At 36.9% G+C, this 25,773-nt stretch overlaps 2 protein-coding genes across 2 annotated transcripts; both read left to right on the forward strand.

Moving 5' to 3' along the window:
* The first annotated feature begins 2,281 nt into the window (after positions 1-2,281).
* Positions 2,282-20,589, forward strand: LOC101892591 (fat-body protein 1). The gene is made up of 8 exons (XM_059124336.1): positions 2,282-2,477; positions 2,554-2,705; positions 5,484-6,365; positions 8,375-10,730; positions 17,260-17,412; positions 17,487-17,644; positions 17,716-18,279; positions 18,885-20,589. The coding sequence occupies exons 1-8, from the start codon at positions 2,372-2,374 to the stop codon at positions 20,472-20,474; spliced, it is 5,961 nt and encodes a 1,986-aa protein (XP_058980319.1). The 5' UTR covers positions 2,282-2,371; the 3' UTR covers positions 20,475-20,589.
* Positions 20,590-21,400: 811 nt separating this feature from the next.
* LOC101888333 (myb-like protein Q) lies at positions 21,401-24,968 on the forward strand. The gene has a single exon (XM_011297781.3). It carries the CDS (start codon positions 21,798-21,800, stop codon positions 23,355-23,357), a length of 1,560 nt encoding a protein of 519 aa, XP_011296083.2. The 5' UTR covers positions 21,401-21,797; the 3' UTR covers positions 23,358-24,968.
* The last annotated feature ends 805 nt before the right edge of the window (positions 24,969-25,773 follow it).

Consider the following 25,773-nt stretch of genomic DNA (forward strand, 5'->3'; position numbering starts at 1 on the left):
CATAAATAAATGCAAGAAGATGTAATGGTACCAAAGGGTCTTTTGGAACGCACTACACATGTCTTATCAGATTGCATTAGGAAAATCCATTTTATTACTGAAATATTTGTTGGAAATTCCAAGGCTGATGAAACGGAGTTCTGACATTCTTTCAAACCATCACAGAATTACAAATTTGAATTAATTTAAAATTCATATTCATATAATTTTACATTTTGATGCTTAAAATTAAATAATCTAAATTAATTTCAATTATCAAGCTCTAAATGCCGACCTCTCCCGGCCTTGGTGTTGTGGGTCGATATTCGTATCATTCAACAGGTATTCTCTGGCTCTGCTGCAATATTTTGCAAATATTGCATAAGCCCATCATCTATAAACTTTACATGATAAGCATTTTTATTAAATTGTTACATAAAAAAATTATTATTTTATTTATTTAATAAAATTTTATTATTATTATTTTACGTTAAATTAAATGTTAAGGAAAAACAATAAGGAAATCACATTGAGGCCATGCAGCAAACACATCATGAAAAGAAAAGTTTTCCGCATTAATTTTTAAAATTGTTAAAGCAATATATCCTAGAAAGCCAGAAAGTCTTCTCAAAGAAAATCAGAAAGTCCTTTTATTGTAAACCAAAAAGTAATAGTACAGAAGACCACAACATCTTCACAGACCAATGGTCTTCTTCCGAGAATTTTTTCTCGGTGAAGAGCAAAAGGTCTTCTCAGAGATGGTCAAAAGTCTTATCATAGAATATCAAAGGCCTTTTCATGGAAGAGCAAAAGGTCTCCTCACAGAAGAACCGAAAGTCTTCTTACAGAAGACCCGAAAGTCTTCTTACAGAAGACCCGAAAGTCTTCTCATAGAAACCCCAAAATGTCTACTCATAGAAGAGCAGAACGTCTTCTTATAGAAAAGAAAAAGCTATTCTCATAGGAGAGCAGAAGCTATTCTCTCCTCATAAAAGAGCAGAAGGTCTCCTCATAAAAGAGCAGAAGGTCTTCTCATAGAAGACCAGAAGATCTTCTCATAGAAGACCAGAAGATCTTCTCATAGAAGACCAGAAGATCTTCTCATAGAAGACCAGAAGATCTTCTCATAGAAGACCAGAAGATCTTCTCATAGAAGACCAGAAGATCTTCTCATAGAAGACCAGAAGATCTTCTCATAGAAGACCAGAAGATCTACTCATAGAAGACCAGAAGATCTACTCATAGAAGACCAGAAGATCTTCTCATAGAAGACCAGAAGATCTTCTCATAGAAGACCAGAAGATCTTCTCATAGAAGACCAAAAGATCTTCTCATAGAAGACCAGAAGATCTTCTCATAGAAGACCAGAAGATCTTCTCATAGAAGACCAGAAGATCTTCTCATAGAAGACCAGAAGATCTTCTCATAGAAGACCAGAGGATCTTCTCATAGAAGACCAGAAGATCTTCTCATGGAAGACCAGAAGATCTTCTCATAGAAGACCAGAAGATCTTCTCATAGAAGACCAGAAGATCTTCTCATAGAAGACCAGAAGATCTTCTCATAGAAGACCAGAAGATCTTCTCATAGAAGACCAGAAGGTCTTCTCATAGAAGACCAGAAGGTCTTCTCGCATAAAAGACCAATAGTAGTTTACTCATAGATGAATAAAAGGTCTTCTCATTACCTGTTGATCTTCTCATAGAAATTCAGTTAATTTTCTCGTAGAAGATCAGTTGATCTTCTCGTACAAGACCAGTTGATCTTCTCACTGAAGTTCTATTGATCTTCTTATTGTAGATCATTTGGTCTTCTTATGGAAGGTTTTTTTTGGAAGGCTATTTTGTCTACTTTGAAGGTCATTTGGTCTTCTTATGAAATATTATTTGGGGTTCCTCTAGAAAACCATTTGGTCTTAAGGAGGTACAGTTTCTGCATTTCAATTCCTTGTCCATTACAAAGCACCATGGTTTCTCCCAAGCATCATCCATGGAAACACACTTAGCAACTGACAATGAAAAGTGTCATTAAAATCATTTAAGCTATTTGCAGTTCAGAAGCTTATCAGCCTATTTTGAATAGGCTGTAAACCAAATTCAATCAAGCAGGAAATCTTCAGAGAATTAACAAAAAAAAAAACAATATTTTTTAAAAATCTTCCAAAACAACAGCTACAACAAACGATTGTCGAAATAAAAGTTAACAACCTGAGGAAGATAAGAATTTTCCCGAGATGTCACCACAAGAAAAGAACGCCTGCCATGAGACGACTATATAAGGGGAATTTCAGCAATGGAACAATTGTAGTCACTTCAAGTGTTTCCAGCGTTTGAGAGTGGTGGGCCCCTGAACAACAACAGCAGCAGCAATAACATCGAAACCCAAAAAAAGTATGAGGAATATTTTCATTATTTTGTCCATAGCCGGACTGGCGGCATGTGGCGTCATTTTGGATCGTCCGCAACTAAATCTTAATGTTCTTCAAGGAACACAAAATGGTAAGGATATGGTTTTAAAGTTTTTTGAAAATTTCTAGGATTCATTTTTCTGTTTTTTGAAATATTTCACTTTTAGGTGTCGGCCGTCTTTATACCATGACCCGAGATGAATTGCTACGCCAAAAATTCATTCTTGATATCCTCCGCCAGGTTGAGTTGCCTTTGCAAGATCGAGTCCTTTTGGAAATGGATGTGCAAGATGTCACCAATGAAAATATTTATACGGGGGTAAGTTTTGACAAGCAGGGATCATAAGAAAAATGTGGAAGGGATAATTGTGGGATTTGATTTTGATTTATGGAATTTTCACCGAAAGGAGTAAGGAATGTTTTGAACTGTAAAGTAGGTAGAGAAAGGGAGTGGGAAGAGATACAACGTCTTTGATATTTATTACATTTTTACAAAGTTAGACAAAAAATATTTGTCTTTATAAAGCCTATTGTTTCTTTAAAGCCTGTATTTTAGAAGGAGAACCAAATACATTATTATATAGAACATTATCCTGAAAATCCAGTCCGTGGGAACACCTTTTTTATTTTTTAAGGAATTTGCCTTAGAGGTGTAAGAAGAGAAAATATATTCAGGATTTTTTAATACAAACTGGATGTGTAAAAATTTAAAAAGTGGAGCATACTTTTAGGCGAACTACCCAAATCGCAAAAATATAGAACTACCAAGCCTGAGCAGATTGAGAGAAAAAATAAGTATTAGTTCTTAATAATTTTGGACCGACAAAATATAAATTTAAATACATTTTTTGAAAGGCAAGAACCAAACGATTTACTTCTCGTAATATTCCATGGAAACAAATCCAGCAAATCACTTTTTTTATACCCTCCACCATAGTATGGATGGTATATTAAGTTTGTCATTTTGTTTGTAAGACCTAGAAATATACATTTTAGACCCCGAAATGTACATATTTATATTTTTGATCAGCATAAAATTCTATGTCGATTTAGCGATGTCCGTCTGTGGAAATCAGTCTAGCTTCCGAAGAAAATGAAGTAGGTTGATAAAATTTTACTCAAATGTATATTATATCTGCAGTACTTTTGATATTGAAAATGGGCCATGTAGGTCCACGTTTTGGTACAGCCGCCCATATAATGATACCTCCCTATTTTCGGTATTTTGGTGATTTTAGCGACATTATTCACCGGAATTGTTTCAAATTTGGTATTTGAAGTTCGCAATGAATACTACAGCCTATGACAGAAAATTGTCTGTGCTGGTCCACGTCTTCGTATAGCCCCAATATATTTGTACCTACCTATATTCGGTATTTTAATATTTTTAGCTACATTGTTCACCGAAATTGTTTTAAATTTGGCATTTGAAGTTCGCAATGAATACTACAGCCTATGACAGAAAATTGTCTGTGCTGGTCCACGTCTTGGTATAGCCCCCATATAATGGTACCTCCCCATTTTCGGTATTTTGGTGATTTAAGCGATATTATTCACCGGAATTGTTTCAAATTTGGTATTTGAATTTAGGAATGGATACTACAGCCTATGACAGAAAATTGTCTGTGCAGGTCCACGTCTTCGTAAAACCCCCATATAACGGTACCTCGAGATATTCGGTATTTTTATGATTTTAGCGACATTATTCACCAAAATTATTTTAAATTTCGCATTTGAAGTTCGCAATGAATACTATAGCCTATGACAGAAAATTGTCTGTGCTGGTCCACGTCTTCGTATAGCCCCAATATATTTGTACCTACCTATATTCGGTATTTTAATCTTTTTAGCTACATTGTTCACCGAAATTGTTTTAAATTTGGCATTTGAAGTTCGCAATGAATACTACAGCCTATGACAGAAAATTGTCTGTGCTGGTCCACGTCTTCGTATAGCCCCAATATAACAGCACCTCCCGATATTCGGTTTTTTGATGATTTTAGCTAAATTATTCATCGGAATCGTTTCAAATTTGGTATTTGAAGTTCATAATGGATACTACAGCCTATGACAGAAAATTGTCTATGCAGGTCCACGTCTTGGTATAGCCCCCATATAATGGTACCTCCCCATTTTCGGTATTTTGGTGATTTAAGCGACATTATTAACCGGAATTGTTTCAAATTTGGTATTTGAATTTAGGAATGGATACTACAACCTATGACAGAAAATTGTCTGTGCAGGTCCACGTCTTCGTATAGCCCCCATATAACAGCACCACCCGATATTCGGTATTTTGATGATTTTAACTACATTATTCACCGGAATTGTTTCAAATTTGGTATTTGAGGTTCGAAATGGATACTACAGCCTAGGATAGAAAATTGTCTGTGCAGGTCCACGTCTTCGTACAGCCCAAATATAACAGCACCTTCCGATATTCGGTATTTTCATGATTTTAGCGACATTATTCACCGGAATTGGTTTAAATATGGCATTTGAAGTTCGCAATGAATACTACAGCCTATGACAGAAAATTGTCTGTGCAGGTCCACGTCTTCGTATAGCCCCCCTATAACGGTACCTCCCGATATTCGATATTTTGATGATTTTAGCAACATTATTCACAGGAATTCTTTCAAATTTGGTATTTGAAGTTAGTAATGGATACTACAGCCTATGGCAGAAAATTTCCAATGCAGGTCCATATTTTGGTATAGCCTCCATATAATGATACCTCCCTATATTCGGGATTTTGATGATTTTAGCTACATTATTTACCGATTTTTTTTAAGTTACGCATTTGAATATTGTAATGGCTTATAACGAAAGTTGCCTATGCAGGTCCACGTCATCGTATAGACCCTAATATATCCGCTACATTCGGTATTTTTCAAATTGTAACAGATTTTTTTAACGGATTTTATTTTTTAATTGCCAAATTCATTCCAAATGTTGGAGGGTATTCAAAGTTCGGCTCGGTCGAACTTAAAGATTTTTGACTTGTTCAACTTTAAAGCCAGTTTTAAGTCTTTTTGTAATTCCCTTGACGCAAAATTGATAACTAATCCACTTTGTCTACCTTCCATTCTTTCAGCCCTTGGACGATGACATGCGAATGGTTTTAGATTTGATGCGCAACAATCGCATGCTCGGTCGCAATGACATGTGTTCCATGACCAATGAGTTGCATTTGCGTCAGTTGTTGGGTCTGTATCGTCTATTGGTACGCGTTTGTGATTTCCATATGCTGCAACGTGTGGCTGTCTATGCCCGCCGAAACATCAATCCTGTGCTGTTTGTCAATGCCCTAACATTGGCCCTGCAAGATCGTAGCGATACCGAAATGCTCATTGTTCCCGCGATATATGAAATTTTACCCCGTAACTATCTCGACGATACAGTGATACGTAGTGTGGAACAAATTGCCAGAGATACGACTGGAGTGGTGAATAGAAATGTTGCCTCGACGCGTCCCAGTATTTTGGATCTAATCGATATGCGACGAAATGCCAACCTGAATTTGAATCCCGTTGTTGGTCTCGGCATTGTTGACAAGTCTCAGTTATGGATGCCATGGCGTAATCTCCATCAACAATTGGCCATGCAGAAGACAATGGGTGGTCGTGTAATCATGGTCGATCAAAATAGCCAGGATATGTCGTTGCGTGTCATTCCCATGGGTACCGGTAGAGGACTGTTGGCCGAAGATGTTGGTCTGCGGGCATTCCTTAATATTTTGATCGATGAATTGGTTGTGGAACAAGGCGATACCATGAAGAATGTGGATCGTGATGTGTTGCGTGGCAGAAATATTGACCAAGATGTTTGGACAATGGGTCGTGAACGAAATGTAATGGATCGCATGGACTCGATGAGACGAGGAAATGATGACAATATGTGGCGCATGCAGCGGGAGAGAAATATTGTGAATCGTATGGATACACTGAGACGTGATATGGATGAGGATCGTGATATGGTAAATTTATTCGGATGATGTTAAGTTAAAGTATCTACATTACGGTATGACGAAGGGTGATTTATCCATATTATTGAAATGGTGTGGATAATTTATCTAGATTATCCAAAACGTGGATAATGTATCTACACTATCTAAATGGCGCGAATAATGTATCTACACTATCCAATTAACGTGGATAATGTATCTACATTATATAAATATCTTAGAAAATGTATCTGCATTGCTTAGATAATGTATCTACATTATCTAAATGACATGGATAATTTATCTACATTACACAAATTGCCTAGAAAATGAATCTATAGTATTCAAATGACCAAAATGATCCAAATATAATGGATAATGTATCTACATTTTCCAAATGACATGGATAATTTATCTTCAGTGGATAATGTATCTACTTCTTTTTAATGTTTCAGATAATGTATCTGCTCTATCCAATATACAAGGATCATATATGTACATTATACAAATGGCCTAGAAAATGTATCTACATCATTTTAATGCCGTGTATAATGTATCTTCATTATACAGATTTCCTAGAAAATGTATCTACATCATTTTAATGCCGTGTATAATGTATCTTCATTATACAGATTTCCTAGAAAATGTATCTACATTAGCCAAATGACATGGATAATGTATCTACGTCATCCAAATGTCTTCGATAATGTATCTTCAGTGAATAATGTATGAAATGGATAATGTATCTATATTATCCAAATGACATGGATATTCTATTCTATATTCAGTGGATAATGTATCTACATCTTTTTAATGTCTCGGATAATGTATCTACTCTATCCAATTAACAAGAATCGTGTATCTACATTATACAAATGGCCTAGAAAATGTATCTACATTATTTTAATGCCGTGTATAATGTATCTACATAATACAGATTTCCTAGAAAATGTATCTACATTAGCCAAATGACATGGATAATGTATCTACGTCATCCGTCGATTATGTATCTTCAGCGGATAATGTATCTCCATCTTTTTAATGTCGCGGATATTGTATCTATTTCATCCATTTAACAAGGATAATGTATCTGCAACATCCAAATGACCTAGAAATTGTATCTAAATTGGCTGAATATCGTGGATAAAGTATCTACATCATCTTCATGTCGTAGATAATATATCTACCTTACCCAAATGATAGATAATGTATCTCTATTATCCAAATGGCATCGATAATATATCTTCATGTCTAAATGCAGTGGATAATGTATCTTAATATCGTGGATAATGTATCTATATCATTTTAATGTAGTTTATAAGGTATCTACAGTATCCAATTAATGTGGATAATGTATCTGCATTATCCACATGGCCTAGAAAATATATCTGCGTTATCTAAATATCGTGGATAATGTATCTACATCATTTTAATGTTGTGTATAATGTATCTACACTATCTAATTAACATGGATAATGTATCTCCATTACCTAAATGACCTAGAAACTGTATCTACATTATCTAAATATCATGGATAATGTATCTGCATTATACACATGGCCTAGAAAATGTATCTACACTATCTAATTTACATGGATAATGTATCTCCATTATCTAAATGACCTAGAAACTGTATCTACATTATCTAAATATCGTGGACAAAGTATACATTTTACAAATGACGTAGATAGTGTATCTCTATTATCCAAATGACGTGGATGATGTATCTTCATGTCTAAATGCAGTGGATAATGTATCTACATATCGTGGATGGTGTATCTATACTACCCAATTAACGTGGATATGTATCTACACTATCCAATGACCATGGATAATGCATCTACCATAATAATTATCGTGGATAAAATATCTACATAATATTTATATCGTGGATAATGTATGTAGATTATCCAAATAACGTAGATAATGTATCTATGCAATCCAATCATATTTTATCTTTGTCATTCAAGAGATGTGGATAATGTATCTACATAATCCATTTATATAAATATATCACTAACAATTTGTTTATCTTTCCTTAGAATTTGGGAACACGCCGCGACAACATTTTGCGCAGAAACGAAGATATCCAAAATAGACGTTTGACCGATATTGATGATGATACGGAACTTCTCCGAATGGATCGTGAACGTACCACCCAACATATGGGTAGCACAAAACTTAACATGCTTAATGGTAAAGTGGCTAATAATCGCCTATGGAATCGTAATATGGATACAGTTTCCAATGTCAATCGAATGCGAACTATGGGAATTAATAGAAATCTCGGAATGGATGATGACCTGCGCATGAATCGGAACCTTGGAATGGAGAGAAATTTGGACAGAGATATGGGAATGAATCGAAACCTTGGAATGGATAGAAATATGGGATGGAATATGAATGGAAACCTCGGAATGGACAGAGGCATGGGAATGAACTGGAACCTTGACATAAATAGAGATCGCCGAATGGGAAATGATATCGAAATGGACAGAGATATTCGAATGAATAGAAATCTAGGAATTGATGACGATCTTCGCATGAACAGGAACCTTGGAATGGATAGGAACATGGGAATGAATAGAAATCTTGATATGGATCGCGATGTTCGTATGAATAGAAATGTGGGAATTGACAGAACTATGGAAATGAATAGAAATATGCGAATGGATAGAGACGACAACATGATGACGATGACTGGTGGGAAGGATCGTTGGCAAAGTATTATGAATCGTAGAAATCTGAATGACGACGACGACAACTCAATGGATAATGATCGTATGATGCATTACGGTGGCCGCAGATTGGGTTTACTCAATGGCAAATCGCGTAACATGGATCTTAACGATGTTCTGCAAGGTGATAGGACCGATGAGCTGAGACGTGTTCCCCGCAGCATCAATCGCATGATGGTGGGCGTTGGTGAGAGAAGACAACGTATGGGCCAATTGATTTTGCATAATTTGCAACAGCTGGTGGCACGTCTGAATATTGAACAAATTGCCCTTCAAAACGGTGTCACAAATACGGATTCCATGAATCGTTTGGGCCGTGTTGGTCTCATGAGGGACACCATCAATGGAGACATAAGGGGTAATATGCAATCCGTGAATGGCCGGGGCATTTTGGACAATGAAATGTCCATGATGAATCGAGTGACCAAGGATAGCAGCAACATTGTGGATGTTATGCGCGGAATGGGACGAATGAATCGCATGGTCAACATAGACCTCAATAGAAATCTTAACCAAGGTAGCCGCGGTGTGGGTCGTTTAGATAATTTGGATTTGAAAATGTTGGAAGACAGTCGTCTAGATGAACGTACACGGGATATTGTGAGGGGAAAAATGCAAGAGATTACCAATCGCCTTGAAATGACGCTGGAACAAACCATCACCCATTTGGATCAAAGACAACAGCATTATAACAACTTGGGACTGGATGATCAAATTATTATCGAGGAAATCGATCGCCTGGTTTTAAATGAAATCCTACAGGAAATTGTTAATCTTTCCGAGCTTGTTGAGGGCGGTCAAATTTCCAATATTTTGGAGACTCCCATAAGCCAAGTGCTTTTGCGTCACACCATTAACACCATTGAACGTCAAATACAACAGCTTCGCAGGCCACGTAATTTAAATGAGGTTGTTCTCGATGGCGTCACCGTTAACAATGTAAATGTTGGTGATTTACGCACCTACATGGAAGAGGTTGACGTTGATCTCTCCAATGTCCTGGACACAATGTCGTCACAAAAAACAATCATTGGTCGCGTGCCACGCCTCAATCACAAATCTTTTGCCATTAACCTGGATGTAACCTCAAACCGTAATCAACGGGTTGTTGTGCGCACCCTGCTCGTTCCCAAGGTAGATGTTATGGGCCGTCAGATGATCACCGAAGAACAACGCCAAAATACCCTGCTATTGGACATTGTAAATGTGGACTTGATCCAGGGACGCAATGTAATCAAACGCAAATCCCGTGACATAACCTGGACGGGACGTGATGTCACCACCTATTCTGAGCTTTATGAACGCGTCATGCGTGCCATGCAAGGCAACGTCGACTTGACCTTGAAACCTTTGATGGGCCAAACTACGCTACTGCCTCATCGCCTGTTGTTGCCCCGTGGCCGTGTTGAAGGTCTTCCCATGCAATTATTGATTGTCATTACACCAGCCGATGACACCATGCCAGCGAGAATGTTGACTGAAGGCCAACAAGTTGTGAACACCCGTTTGGGTCTCAACTCACTGCTCTTGGATAATCTACCCTTGACATATCCCATGGATCGTAATATGGGTGATATCCGGGAGTTGTTAAACCTACCCAATATCGGTGGCCAAGATATTCTCATCTATCATGAGGATAAAGTGAATCGTCTACGACAATAGAAACCATTTTTCCGCCCATTACTCTCCCCCCACTCTCCAGAGAACTACTTTGAATGGTTGTATGGCTACTAAATAATGATTGATTGACAACCATCGGACCGGATATTGCAATGGACTGTGTGATTAAAATCCCGTTATATATGCATAAGTTAGTTAATATAATTTTTCTGTAATTTTTTTCTTTATTTAAATAAATCGAAATGCAGTTTTAAAAAGCAATGCCAGGGTTTGTTTTTACAATTTATTTTCCCGGAATATCTATAAAAGAGGAAAATGTATGTTTGTAATTTATGTACTCGAATCCCGCTGAAAAGATTTTCCTGAAAATTTCCAAGTATACTACAACATTGTCTGAAAGTGACGTAGGCTATATAAATTTTTATACCCTCCACCATACTATGGAGGGTATATTAATTTTGTCATTCCGTTTGTAACTCCTCGAAATATTCATGTCAGACCCAACAAAGTATATATATTCTTGATCAGCGTAAAATTCTAAGACGATTTAGCCATGTCCGTCTATCTGTCTGTGTGTCTGTCTGTCTGTCTGTCCGTCTGTCTGTTGTAATCACGCTATCCTTCGAACAAATTGAGATAGAAGGCTAAAATTTTGCACACATGTATTTTTTCCCAGTAGGCAGGTTAAGTTCGTAAATGGGCCATGTAGGTCCAAGTTATCATATAGCCCCCATATAACGGTACCTCCCGATATTCGGTATTTTGATGATTTTAGCGACATTATTCACCGGAACTATTTCAAATTTGTCATTTGAAGTTTGTAATGGATGCTACAGCCTAAGACAGAAAATTATCTGTGCAGGTCCACGTCTTCCTGTAGCCCCCATATAACGGTACCCCCCGATATTCGGGTTTTTGATGATTTTAGCGACATTGTTTACCGAAATCGTTTCAAATTTGGTATTTGAAGTTCGTAATGGATACTACATCCTAAATCAAAAAATGAGCCATGTAGGTCCACGTCTTCATATAGCCCCCATATAACGGTACCCCCCGATATTCGGTATTTTGATGATTTTAGCGACATTGTTTACCGGAATCGTTTCAAATTTGGTATTTGAAGTTCGTAATGGATACTTCATCCAAAGTCAAAGAATGAGCCATGTAGGTCCACGTCTTCATATAGCCCCCATATAACGGTACCCCCCGATATTCGGTATTTTAATGATTTTAGCGACATTATTTACAGGGATTGTTTCAAATTTCGTATGTGAAGTTCGTAATGGATACTTTAGCCCATGCCAGAAAATTGTCTGTGCAGGTCCACGTCTTCGTATAGCCCCCATATAACGGTACCCCCCATATTCGGTATTTTGACGATTTTAGCTGCATTATAAACAGATTTTTCTTCAAGTTTCGCATTTAAATATTGTAATAATTTATGACAAAAGTTGCCTATGCAGGCCCACGTCGTCGTATAAGCATTCGGTATTTTTAAGATTTTAACAGAATTTTTAACGTTTTTTTTTTTGGAAATTGCCAAATTTGTACCAAATGGTGGAGGGTATTAAAAGTTCGGCCCGGCCGAACTTACAGCTTTTTTACTTGTTAAAATTCTACTTGGAACTGGAGATATAGCATCAGAATCGGAGATACCTCCAAAAAATTTAGTTTTTGAATATATTGATGGGTTATAGTAATGGGAAATCGGAACAAAAATAAATCTGCCAACTTATATTGAAATCGGTTCAGATTTGAATGTAGCTCCCATATGCAGGGTGAAATAAAAAAGCTGCAAAAAAAAACAAACGTCATAATTTTTACATTTTTTTCAAAAACTTTATTGAATGAAAGCAAAAAAAGTCGGAAAGAGCAACAAACTTTAGAATAAGTTTAGTTTTGTTCGAATTGGTCACCTTTGGCACGAATTATGGCCTTCAAACGGCCAATGAAACCGTCACATGTTGCCCGAATGTTGCTCTGCGGTATTTTGGCCCATTCTCGGCGAAGCGCTTGTTTGAGGTGATCGACACTTTGATATTTTTTAATGCCAACCTTGCTTTCCAAAACACTCCAGACACAATAGTCCAAAGGATTTTTATTCGGAGATTTTGGTGGTCATTGTGCGCTGGAAATGCAGCGAGGGACCTCATTTTGTAACCATTCTTGGGTGGCGCGTTTTGAGTCTTATTGGAATGTCCTAGGCTTTAATACACCCTCCAGAATATTTTCGCGATAATATTCGGCATTTATTCTGATGCCACGGTCGATTAATACGAGCGGAGGGCGACCATCGGCTGGTATGGCGGCCCACACTATCACCATGCCCGGCGCTTGATTTCTGGTGGCCAACCGAAGGTGCACATTTTCAGCTGACGAACTGCTAGACAACAAATGTTTTAGGACTTTCTTTGGAATTTCAATGGCTTTACCCCAAGCTCATTTTTCAATATTTGCCGAATAGAATATTGCGATATGTTCGGCTCACGAGCCATTTTTCGGCCACTGCAACGTGGGTTTCGATCAAGTCACTTCTTCTTCTTCGCTTCTTTACTCTTCGAAACATTTCTGCTGATGTTGCGGTTTTCTTCTGTCCACTTCCTTGACGTCGGGCTACGCTATCTATATCATGGTAACCGAGAGATGGTACGAGATACAAAAGATTTATCACATTTAAATGCTGGAGTGCTCTAACGATAGCCACTTGTAGTTTTCCAGCCAAATATAAGGAAATCACACTATCACGCTTGAATCGCATCACGAATAACTTTTTTTTTCTGAAAAATTCTCACCAAATTGCTTTTGTACGCCTGTAAACAATATAATGAGCTATCACTGGAATAATTTTAACAGCTGTCGGACGAGTGACTTAGAAATGACAGCAGTTTGAAGTTGGTTGCAGTTTTTTCATCTCACCCTGTATATTCATCTTCTTTAGATGAAAATCCTCTGTAAATGTCAGATTTTCGCAGAAGACCTATTTAGGGTTATTGTGCATTGTGCATGAAATGGCTAATATCAGCCCAAATTGACTTAATTTTGGCAATTTTGACTAAATTTATCCTAGAAACAAGTACATCAAATTTAGTGAAAATTGTTTCAGATATAGCTCCCACATATATGTTTCATCCAATTTGGTGTTAAAGTCCCTTACATGCGTAATATGCATTTCACAACAATGGTACTTGGTACCGGGCATCAGATATTGCTCGAAAATACCTCTGCCAAATTTTTATGGAGATCGGTTCAGATTTGTATATAGCTTCGATATACATCTTCATCCGATTTTATCGTTCCCTAAATATGTAATATCAGTACAAGGAGAAGAAAATGTATATAGGGGGAGGGGGTCTCTGTCAAATATAACAGGAAAGTGCGGAATGATATTTTATGGTGGAGGGCATAAACGAAATTGAAAATACTTGCATAAATTTATATTATAATATTTATAAAAAAATTATTCATGAAATACTTATTCTCAAATATTGAATACTATAAAAACCCAAAAGGTAATTGACCAGCTTATCATTTCTTATTTCCAAAATAAAATACAAGTTCTAAGTTTAGCTTATGTTCGCCTATGGTATTAGTACAAATACGTTTGAACTCTGTCGATATTTTCAACACAAGTGCTATTAATTTTATATTTATTTTCAGAAGCTGTGAAAAAGTCACAAAAACCTACTGCGATGTCGTTCCCATAATTTCATATATATACCAACGTAAACTTAAGGTTAATATTTACTACTTAGATGTTCAAAATTTGTATGGCATGACTGTGACACTACAGAATTTTTAATGGGTAGAAGGGAAATAGCTTAACAACATTTAATGAAATTAATGAGATATTATGTGTCTTCAACTGCTTTCATTATCGATGTATAAATCGAATATCCAGCCAGCTTCCATTTGTATACTGTTCACCATAAAGATGGTACATTAAGTTCGTCATTTCGTTTGTAACTCATCGAAATAATAACTTGAGGCATAGCAAAGTGTGTATAGTCTTGAGCAGCCCAAAATTAGCCCTGTCCATTAGTCTGATGTAATCACGCAATAGTCAAAACGAATAAAGATAGGAAGCTACAATTTTGCACAGATCAGTCTTTTATCAGCAAGCAGATCAAGTTCGAAGATATGCTATATCGATCCCCGATATCGTAAAGCACCCATATAACGTTACCCCCCATACTCGGCATTTGAAGATTGTAACTAATGTTTTTCAATTCAATTGTCTGAAAATCCATACAAGGAATTCCTTCTGAGTACTTTACCCCCTGGAAGAGTATTGTCTACATAGGTCCACGATATATTATAGCCCCCATATAATAGTGCCCCTGATATTCGGTATTTTGAAGATTGTAACCAAATTTTTCAATGAAATTGTCTGAAAATCCACATAAGAAGTTTTTTCTGAGTACTTTACTCCCGGGGAGAGAATTGTCTGTATACGTCATAGATATCGTATAGCCCCCACATAACGGCACCCCCCGATATTCGGTATTTTAATGATTTTAGCGACATTAACCACCGGAGTTGTTTCAAATTTCGTATTAAAAGTTCCTAATAGGCCTATGACAGAAAATTGTCCATGCAGGTCCAGGTCTTCGTATAAGCCCTATATATCGGTACCTCTCTTTAATCGGCATTTTGACGATTTTAGGCACAATATCCAACTAAATTGTTCGACATTTTTGTATTTTGATGTTCCTAATAGGTACTACAGCCTGAGACCACAGCCGATGGTCGCTCTCCGCTCGTATTAATCGACTGTGGCATAAGAAAAAATGGCGAATATTATCGCGAAAATATTTTGGAGAGTGTATTAAAGCCTTGGGACGCAATCATTTCGGCCGCGGACCCTGGACTTTCCAATATGACTCAACACCACCCAAGAATCTCCGCATACCAATCCGTTGGACTATTATGCCTGGAGTATTTTGGAAAGCAAGGCACTAAAAAATTCCAAAATGTCGATCAACTCAAACAAGTGCTTCGCCGGGAATGGGCCAAAATTGAACATTCAGGCAGCGTGTGACGGTTTCATTGGCCATTTGAAGACCATAATTCGTGCCAAAGGTGACCAATTCGAACAAATCTAAACTTATTCTAAAAGTTAATGGTCTTTCCGACTTTTTTTTGCTTTCATTCAATAAATTTTTAAAAAAATTCAAAAATTATGGCATTTGACTTTGTTGCAGTTTTTTTATCTCACCAGGATATCATATAGCCCCCATATAACGGTGCCCGCGATATTCGGTATTTTGATGATTTTATCGACATTAATCAATTGTTTAAAATTTCGTATTTAGAGTTCGGAATGTATACTACAGTCTATGACAGAAAATTGTCTATGCAGGTCCAGGTCTTCGTATAGCCCCGATATAACGGTACATCCCTATATTCCGTATTTTAATGATTTTAGGCACAATATTTATCGGAATTGCTTCATATTTCGTATTTGAAGTACCTAATAGCTGTGATATCTATTAGGTACTTTAAATACGAAATATAAAGCAATTCCGATAAATATTGTGCCTAAAATCATTAAAATACGGATTATAGGGAAAAATGTCTGTGGAGGTCCAGGTCTTCATATAGCCACCATACATCGGTACCTTCTTATTTTAGGTATTTTGACTATTTAAGGTGCAATATGCACCGAAATTGTGTCAAATTTCGTATTTGAAGTTCCTAAAAGGTGCTACAGTCTGTGACAGAAAATTGTCTATACAGGTCCAGGTCTTCGTATAGCTCCCATTTGTCGGTACCTCCCTATATCCGGTATTTTGATGATTTTAGCTACGTTATTCACCGGATTTTTCAAGTATTGTAGTTCAATATTGTAATGGCCTTTGACAAAATTTGTCTATGTAGGTCCACGTCTTCGTATAGACCCTAATATAATTGCTATATTCGGATTTTTTTACTTTTTAAAAGAATTTTTTAAGATTTTATTTTTTGAAAATTTTGTCTCAAATGGCCCGGCCAAACTTATTGCTTTTTACTTGTTATGTATCAAAATAATTATCAAAATTTTAGGTACGATGTTTGTTCGATAGCCTACGGTTTTTAGTAAAAATACATTTGAACCCTGCCGTTTGAAGCAGGTTCATTTATTTATTTTTAATACAACTGATATATATTTCCAATACAAGTGCCATTAATTTTATGTTTCTTTTCAGAAGTATTCCAGAAGATGTCAAAAAGTCACGAAATACAACAAAGATAGGCATGTGTATTAATAATTAAAATTCTCTCTTGCTTTTCTATGGTCAATTAATTTTTTATTTAAGCCATCAAACATTGGTTCGGCAATGATTGCCCCCACCTTATCGAACATGTCTGCTATGTACAAATTACAACAACATGCTAAAAATACAAATTTATGATGTCCACAAAAAAAAAAACAAGCAATTGACCAGCGAATAACCTCCTTTGCCTATAAAGATAAAGAGTTTCTCGATCCATTTGCAATCATCTTCTTCCTCCGAAAACGTATTGATCTGAGGAGTATAAATAATCCGATGAGTCGATGTTGTAGATCATAGTTTCAGCAAGTGTCTGAAACATTACAACAAGTAGAGCTTTTGTATTAATCCTCGACACCATGCGGAATATCCTTATACTTCTGTGCCTGGCAGGACTTGCAGCCTGTGGTAGTATTCTAACAGATCGCCAGCGCTTGAATGTCGTCAATACGGGACAAAATTGGCGGAATGGTGAGTAGGATTTATACATAACAATTGTTGGATTTTTAATTGCTATTATCCTTTTTTTCGAACTTTCCTTTTAGATATTGGTATTGGCCGCCTTTATGCAATGACCAGAGATGAGCTGCTCTTGCAAAAATTCATTTTGGATGTCCTCAGGGATGTGGAACAGCCATTGCGTGATGAAAACCTCCTTTCGCTCAGGGTTGAGGGAATTGCCGACAGAAATAATTACATTGAGGTAAGAGAATCTACGAGAGGAAAGCTTGGTTCATATTTTATATTTATATACTCTCCCTTCGATGCTTACAGCCCCTGGACTCGGATATGCTACTTGTGCTCGACTTAATACGCTCCAATCGTGTGCTGGGCCGCAATGACGTGTACTCCTTGACCGACGAAGTAATAGTACGCCAACAATTCGGCCTCCATCGTCTGCTGGTCCGCTGCCGTGACATTCAAACTTTACAACGTCTTGTGATTTATGCGCGTCAAAACGTAAATCCAATACTCTTTGTAAATTCCTTGATATCGGCTCTGCAAGATCGTCTTGATACCCAGCAACTGATCATACCTGCCATTTATGAGATTTTACCCAAGACATATAATGTGGAGGGAAATATTCGTATGGGAGAGACTTTGAGACGTCCTGTAGGTGGTGTTGGAAGAAATCAAAATGTCAACTCTTTGCGTCAACGTCTGCTCGATGTGACCACAACAAGTGATGAAGTTCTATTGTCCGATGATTTAGATGTCCGTTCGGTACTGGATGTTTTAATCGGTCAGCTAATTGTGGAACAGGGAAAACAACGAAATTCTATTGGAAATGAAAATCTAGTGTCGAGAAGGAGAGAAGATATTTATGGCAATAATCGGGTAAGTGGAATATAAGATTTGGAAATGAGTCTGAAAAGGAGGAACAAAATGTAGATGGCACCGCTATGACAAAATATCTCCTGGTAAAGGATTTTAAAAGTGTAGAATGGGAAGAACCTGAAAAGTTTAATGATTTTAATGAAATATTGTCAGAATTCCGAATGATTTTCCAACTGGTATCATTATCAGTATAAAAAATCGAATGTGTCAAGCTGGTTCTCATATTTTTTATACCCTCCACCATATTACTAATTCCTCGAAATACCCATGTCAGACAAGGTATATACAGGTTAGCTTAGGTCCCAAATTTCCGTCAAACCTGTTACAATGTAATATTTCGGGATTCCATTAGATATTTTGACTCCATAAAAAATAAAAAAATAAGTCCTTAGCATAGACCCCATAGAGCGTACCACTTGATTAGGGATATGTTGTAGGATTCGGTTCCAATTTTCAATCTTCCTCTTCCTTTTTAATAAAGCAAAAAATCATCATTCCATTCCCATAAATATTTTTTTTCTTTTTACGAAGCTTTCAGTGACTAAACTCCATTTCAACACTTTCTAACACCACTCTCTCTCTCTCTCTCTTTCTTTCTTTTCTAGAATCGCCTCGGCTCCAGGGATAATTTACTTGACAACCAATCACCATTGCTTGATGTTAATACCCGCAACATTGGCGATCATCAGGGACTAAGAAATAATTTAAATCGAGTTGACTCAAATATTGGTGATTTGCTAAGACAACGCTCCACTCAAAACCTCGATGATCGTAGAAGCATTAATCAATTCAATATTGGTGATTTGCAAAGACAACGCTCCACGCAAAACCTCGATGAAGGTAGACGCCTTAATCAAGTTTTACCCCTCTCCCTAATAAACGATGGACGCCCCTTGGATGTGGGCAATACATTATCGCTACTCAAAAGGCGACTCGTTGAAAGTGAAGAAAATACCAATACCCATCAACGTCTTCCACGCAGCGTTCTAGAACAAAATATATTAAACACCAGACAAATTCAAATTAGCCAACTACTTTTGCATCAGCTGCAACAATTGGTGGCACGCCTGAATATTGAACAAATTTCCCTGCAAAACATTGGAAATTTGCAAAATATTCAAAATCTTGATACGATAATCATTCAAGATGATCGTTTGGATGAGCAATCCAAAACGATTTTGAGACAGCAATTACAGGTCATAAATCAACGTTTGGAACATACTCTACAACAAGTCATACAACATTTGCAACAGAAACAAATTCACCAACAACAAAGGGGTCTGGATAATCAACGTATTCTGCAGGAGATTAACCAACTTATTTTAAATGAAATTTTACACGAAGTCATCTCTCTATCCCACTACAGCCAAGATGGGCCCGTATCGAATATTTTGGAAAATCCCATTACCGAAATTTTATTACGCCAAATCGTCATCACCCTTGATGGACAAATTCAAAAGCTATTGGATAAACGTAATGTGGATGATATTCTCTATAATGATGTTAGTATAAATAATCTGCGAGTTGATGAGCTAAAGACCATTGTGGAAGAGGTGAGAATTGGCAAGCAATCAGGCCGCTTGTTGCAGCTCAATCACAAACCATTTAGCCTCACTTTGGATGTGAACTCAAAACGTCCACAAGATGTTGTCATACGCACTCTTTTGGTGCCCAAAGTCGATGCCCTGGGTAATCAACTGTCATTGGAGAAACAACGCTTAAACACCATACTCTTGGATATAGCCCAAGTTAAATTAAACACTGGACGTAATGTATTGCAGCGTAATTCCCGTAGCATAGTATCCGTCGACCAGGGTAATGTAACCCCTCTTTTGAAAATCTACCAACGTGTTATGGGTGTTCTGCAGGGAAACAATGATTTGGCCATTGAACCAATCGTGGGACAAACAATTCTACTGCCACAACATCTTCTCTTGCCACGTGGCCGTGTAAATGGTCTTCCCATCCAACTGTTGGTTGTTATCACCCCTGTAAACGACAACAATCAAATCAATGTAAATCGGGAAGTAGATTCCACCTTAGGAGGTTTGGAGTCTTTATTGTTGGATAATCTACCATTAATCTATCCCTTGGATCGCGATATCATAAACATTCGCAAAATAACTAATCTCCCAAATGTTCTCATAAAAGATTTGCTCATCTATCATGACGATCAGGTTAGACGAAACAATTGAATTGGGATAAAACAATTTCTTATGGAACAAAATTGGCCAAATGATAAAAAGGACGAAATACTAACTTTAAGATTCATTAATATTAAGTAAAATTAAAAAAAAAAAAAAAACTGTAAAATTAATAAATACAATGCATTTCATAATCCAAAATTGTTTTTCAATCAAGGACAATAATTTGTGGGCTTGCCGGCATGCGTAATTTAAATTAACTCGAAGTCTCGCTTTTTTCTATAACATATTAAATCTTTGATGGAATATCTGAGTAAGATATAAGAAACTATAAGTCAATTTGGTCCATTTTTGAATCGAAATTCTTAGAAAAAGTCTGGCATGTCTTCACAGTGTGAAAATAGAACATATCACTTAAATATTTCTAGTTCCTCTTCGAGTTCCTCTTCAAAAATGATCAGCAGCATTATATCTTAGGCTTACGCTTCTATTTTTGACATCAAAACTAACAAATGTTCTGTGTATCCTCATTAAAGTACCTATCTTCAAATGTTGAAGTGCACCGATATTTATGGGCAGGGAGGTTTGAGGACCACCTGGAAAAAAAATATTTTATATTTTTATTTAAAAGAATAGGTTGAAAATTAAGACACAAATAAAAATACAATTATTTTCCACTATTAACAATTACGAACAATTTTCAAACTGTAAACTATATATGACTTTTAAACTGTACTCTAGGGTACAAGAAATCGATTTATACCACCCCATCGAACTAGACCCTTTTATGAGCCTGGATGAGCTGGAGCTGGTTCCGTGCTCTTTTGGTGAATGTGTTCAAACCACTTGTGTTGTCGGACGTTTTGTTTTGATTCCTTTTGTGTTGTCCGCCTTTCCCTTTTGATTCCATCTTTATTATCGATTTTCTCTCTGTGCTGTCTTTCTTTTCAGTGTTGCCATATTGTAGTGTCGGGTGGAAATGCAAATCAAACTATTTTCGACGTGAATTAAATTTTCAAGCAATATTTATAATTAAAAGAATTAAATGTAATAAAAAAACCAACAGCTAAAGTGTGTTCAATGGCCCCGCAAGGAAATCAAATAAATATAAACAAAGCAAAAGGGTAAATAACAAAAACAAAAAAGAATCTAAACACATCATCAGATGAAAAACAGAAACGCCTGCAACATTGTATACATTGTATAGAAGAAAATCTATATAAGAAACTTTAGTTTCACAACACCACCGAGAAACATACACACGCACGAACTTGCACAGATACAGATACTAACTAGACTCTGAAAAGTAGTGGGAAATCTTCATATTTAAAGAAAACAAAAAGAAACAAACTAAAGTAAGCTAAGAGGAAGAAGATGGCCATGGAATGGACCAGAGAAAAGACCCTGTCCCTAATACAGGAATATCGCAAAAGACGAGGTCTGTGGGACATGACCCATGAAGATTATCGCAAGAAAGATGTAAAACATAAGTTGCTCGGCGAAGTTGTTGTATCCTTGGGTGGCAATATACCCATTATGGAAATTGAAAAGAAATTCCATACGCTCCGCACCCAGTATCATCGTGAAATTAATCGCATGAAACGTAAGGAACCCTACAATTCCAAATGGTTTGGTTTCAAGTGTCTGCAATTTTTAAGTTCCCCAAAGGCTTGTCGCTCGAACAAGGGCCGTTTAAAGGCCGAAATAACCGAAGACGGTACAGTGACCACAAAATATATTATACGAGAAACTATACCAGTGCAACAGCAGCATGATAACAGTGTCGGTTCGGGTAATGAAAATGAGGAATTCCTTACACTGCAGCGCCGTCCCACTACCATTACCTATGAAGCCGTGCCGGCGGGTGGAAATGCAACGTCAACGTCGTCGAGCCGTTCACATGAATTGGAAAAACTCATTGAGGAAACAACCAAAGATGTGGAAGAAATCGAAGAAGCCAAGCCAAAAATGTCAATGAAAGGATTGAGTGTGCCATTGGAACATCATCACCACCAGTCGCAGCCGCAACAACAGCATCACAATACCGATGCCTATACCCATGCTGGGGCAAGTGAACTGCAAATAACCAATGTTGAGACGGAACATGCCGATCTACATCACATTGAGGAGGAAGATGAGCAAATGGACACACTCAATATACAAAGTACATCCGATGAGGAATTGAACTATGCCACAAGCACTGGAAATGGTAGTATGACGGCTGGTGGTGGGGTTCAATCAACAAATGCCTCGTCCAACAATACAACAACAGTTCACACAATACCGGCACGCATCATTAAGATACAACGTCGAGATTCACACGATCAGGGGGAATACTATGAGCAACATCATGTGCCACAACAGCAGCAACAGCACCATCATCAACAGCAACAACAACAGCAGCAGCATCATTCCCAGCAACATCATCAATCGCCCGCCAATGCAACACATCATCTACATACCACCGTGTCGCCGGGTGGTAGTACCACAACAACAACAAAACGCATATACTATGATGCCGCTGGGCATCACACGGCCACCATATTGACGGCAACACCAAATCAAATGGCATCACAACATCATCATCATCAGCAACAACCATCCGGAATGACAATACTCAATGCCTCAACCGCTACCTTAAGTTCGCCAACATCATCTACCAAATTGCATCTACGTAATTCATTGGCTCCCGGTACAATACACACAATGGCAACCACATCACCGCCTCTGTCATTGGCGCCCAACACAGTGGCGGTTACAACTGGCACACCCTCGGCGACGGCAGCGGCCATGGGACGCGATGAACACACCACCTACGGTGAATATGTTGCCAATGAAATGCGAAATATTACAAGTCGGGAAATATTAATCGCTTTGAAGCACAAAATCAATATGGCTCTCTTTGAGGCCAATATGCAGGAATTACAAAAGTAAACAAATGGGATTTCTTGTTTTTCATCCACTGTTATACCTTCAGTCTGGTGGTCACAGGAAAAACCCTATTGATTTCGGATATTTGAAGTCGATCTAGCTATGACCGTTCGTCAGTCTGTCCGCCAGATTTTTTTTTTGATAACCCTCAAGACAGCATTGGAAATTGGTGTAAAATTTAATACATCTTGATATTTCTATTAAAGGAGAAGGATTATGTTCTGAGGTGGATAAGTTGAACGCACTCATTTTCTTATCGTCCACACATCAGCTTGTCTCTTGAAAAACTAAAAATTATGTACAAGTAGAGAAAGGACTCAATCTAAGCATGACCCTTTTCCAATATAGACAAAATCTTGAGGTTCAGGCAAAATCTTAAGGTTCACAAGATGTGAACGTTTTTTACTTCATCTAATTGTCAAAAGCTATATTCATAAATCCATTGTCAATTGTATAATAGTAAACAAATTCTTTTCTTTATCTGTATGTTATTATTAAGCGCAAGTTTAAAAAAAAATTGTCTTACCACATAAGAAACAGTACCAAATGTCTCATACAGAGCCAAACGGATCCTCCTATTTGATTCGAACGCTGTACCTTATTATACTTCTATGCGACTTCATACAGAACTTCCCACATTGTTATATTTCTATCAAACTTGTATCTATTCCTGAAATGGAAAACATTGTTTCATAAATTAGGATTTTATTTATCTGATTTAATTTTATAATTAGCCAAGATCGCCAACAAATCCCCTCCTCAAAAATGCCATACAACGGTCCCAGACTGAGGGTATATATTCTTTCTGTCGGCCAGTTCGACTGATTCCTTCTCGTTTAGCTTTAAGATTAGTGTAATTTATAACATATAACGTACGTCTCTTTACATTAAAACAATTATATTGTAATGTTATGTATTTTACTTTTTTAACAAATTAGCGATAAGTAGTAGTATTTACTGTTGTAGTCTTTTTAATTTTTATATTTGTATTATTATTACCAGTTTTAACTTGAGCACCCTAACCTTTCCATACCCAAACAAAAAACGAGTTAAACTTGCAGGCAAAATGATGAGATCTGTAAAGGAATGTCACAAGTTTTCCCGTACTTTCAATAGTGGCAAATTCTCGCATTCGTTGTTGAAAACAATTTCGATCGAAATGGAAAATGTATATTTGAACACGATAATTTTGTTTGTTTAAAAATTGCTGAACAACGAATGTTTTCTCATAGGAGAAAACCAAATTCGACGGTTCAGCACTTTCGGCCAAGCGAAGCAACTCTTAAGCTCTAGTCTATTCTCATTCTGTTGCGGTGTAAGTTCTTGCACTTTTTGGAATTTCATTGGCTTTAACCCGAGCTCATTTTTCAATATATGGAATATTGCGATATGCGATTCAGTTCACGAGCCATTTTTCGGCCACTGCGACGCGGGTTTCGATCTAGTCGCTTTTATTTTATTCTTCGAACCATTTCTGCTGATGTTGCTGTTTTCTTCCACCCACTTCCTTGACGTTGGGCTACGCTACCAGTATCACGGTAACGAGCGATGATACGAGACACAAAAGATTTATTCGCATTTAAATGCTGGAATGCTCTAACGATAGCCACTTGTGGTTTTCCAGCCAAATAAAAAGACGCTTGAATTCCATCACGAATAACTTTTTTTCTGGAAAATTCTCACCAAAATGCTTTTGTACGCTTCTAGACAATGTAATGAGCTGTCACTGGAATAATTCTAACAGCTGTCGGACGAGTGGCTTAGAAATGACAACAGTCTGATGTTGGTTGCAGTTTTTTCATCTCACCCTGTATAGTAAGAACCATTTCTTTTTATTAAGATTTTAATTTTAAAATTTCTTTCTATCGACTGCGAGAGTTTGGGCCCAGTTATCACTCGGAGCGAATTTAACAACTCTCAATCTCTCTCTAGAGAGAATATTTCTGAATATTTTAAGTCCTTACAAAAAAAAAAAGAACTAAGAAATTAGAAATGCAGAGTCACCGAAAATTTTGTGAAAGAAAAATTTTTGTCTCGGATTAGAGAACGACAAAAATCAAAATCCTAGAAACAGCCATGGTAGAATTAAGAAGGAGGAGGATATTGTGCAATAAAAAAACTTTTTTTTTTCAATATTATACCTTTGACGACATCTGGGCTACAATTTTTTTTCTATGGACTTAGTTATAAAGGAAAGAAATGCCAGAAGGAAAATTTTGTAAAGGAAATATTTTGCACAAGATTCCAGATTCTCAATTTTTGTTCTATGAAAATAGAATAGTGCTGGCATGAAATGTATGAAAATTAAAATAGAAGAGTATTGACATGTTCGGGATACCGTAGTATTTTGTTGTTGTAAAGTAGGCTTAATACCATTATTGTTGTTTTTATAAAAACAATGTTTGTTTATTAGTGGAGA

This window comes from Musca domestica, unplaced genomic scaffold, assembly GCF_030504385.1.
Source record: "Musca domestica strain aabys unplaced genomic scaffold, Musca_domestica.polishedcontigs.V.1.1 1, whole genome shotgun sequence".
NCBI classification, from domain to species: domain Eukaryota; kingdom Metazoa; phylum Arthropoda; class Insecta; order Diptera; family Muscidae; genus Musca; species Musca domestica.

Bases quoted from the DNA above. Each gene is read 5' to 3' on its own strand.
- LOC101892591 (XM_059124336.1), top strand. From the start codon at position 2,372: ATGAGGAATATTTTCATTATTTTGTCCATAGCCGGACTGGCGGCATGT. The intron at 10,731-17,259 runs AGAAACCATTTT...CAAGTGTCTGAA, and splicing joins AGTGAATCGTCTACGACAAT to ACATTACAACAAGTAGAGCT. The intron at 17,413-17,486 runs GTGAGTAGGATT...CTTTCCTTTTAG, and splicing joins GGGACAAAATTGGCGGAATG to ATATTGGTATTGGCCGCCTT.
- LOC101888333 (XM_011297781.3), top strand. From the start codon at position 21,798: ATGGCCATGGAATGGACCAGAGAAAAGACCCTGTCCCTAATACAGGAA.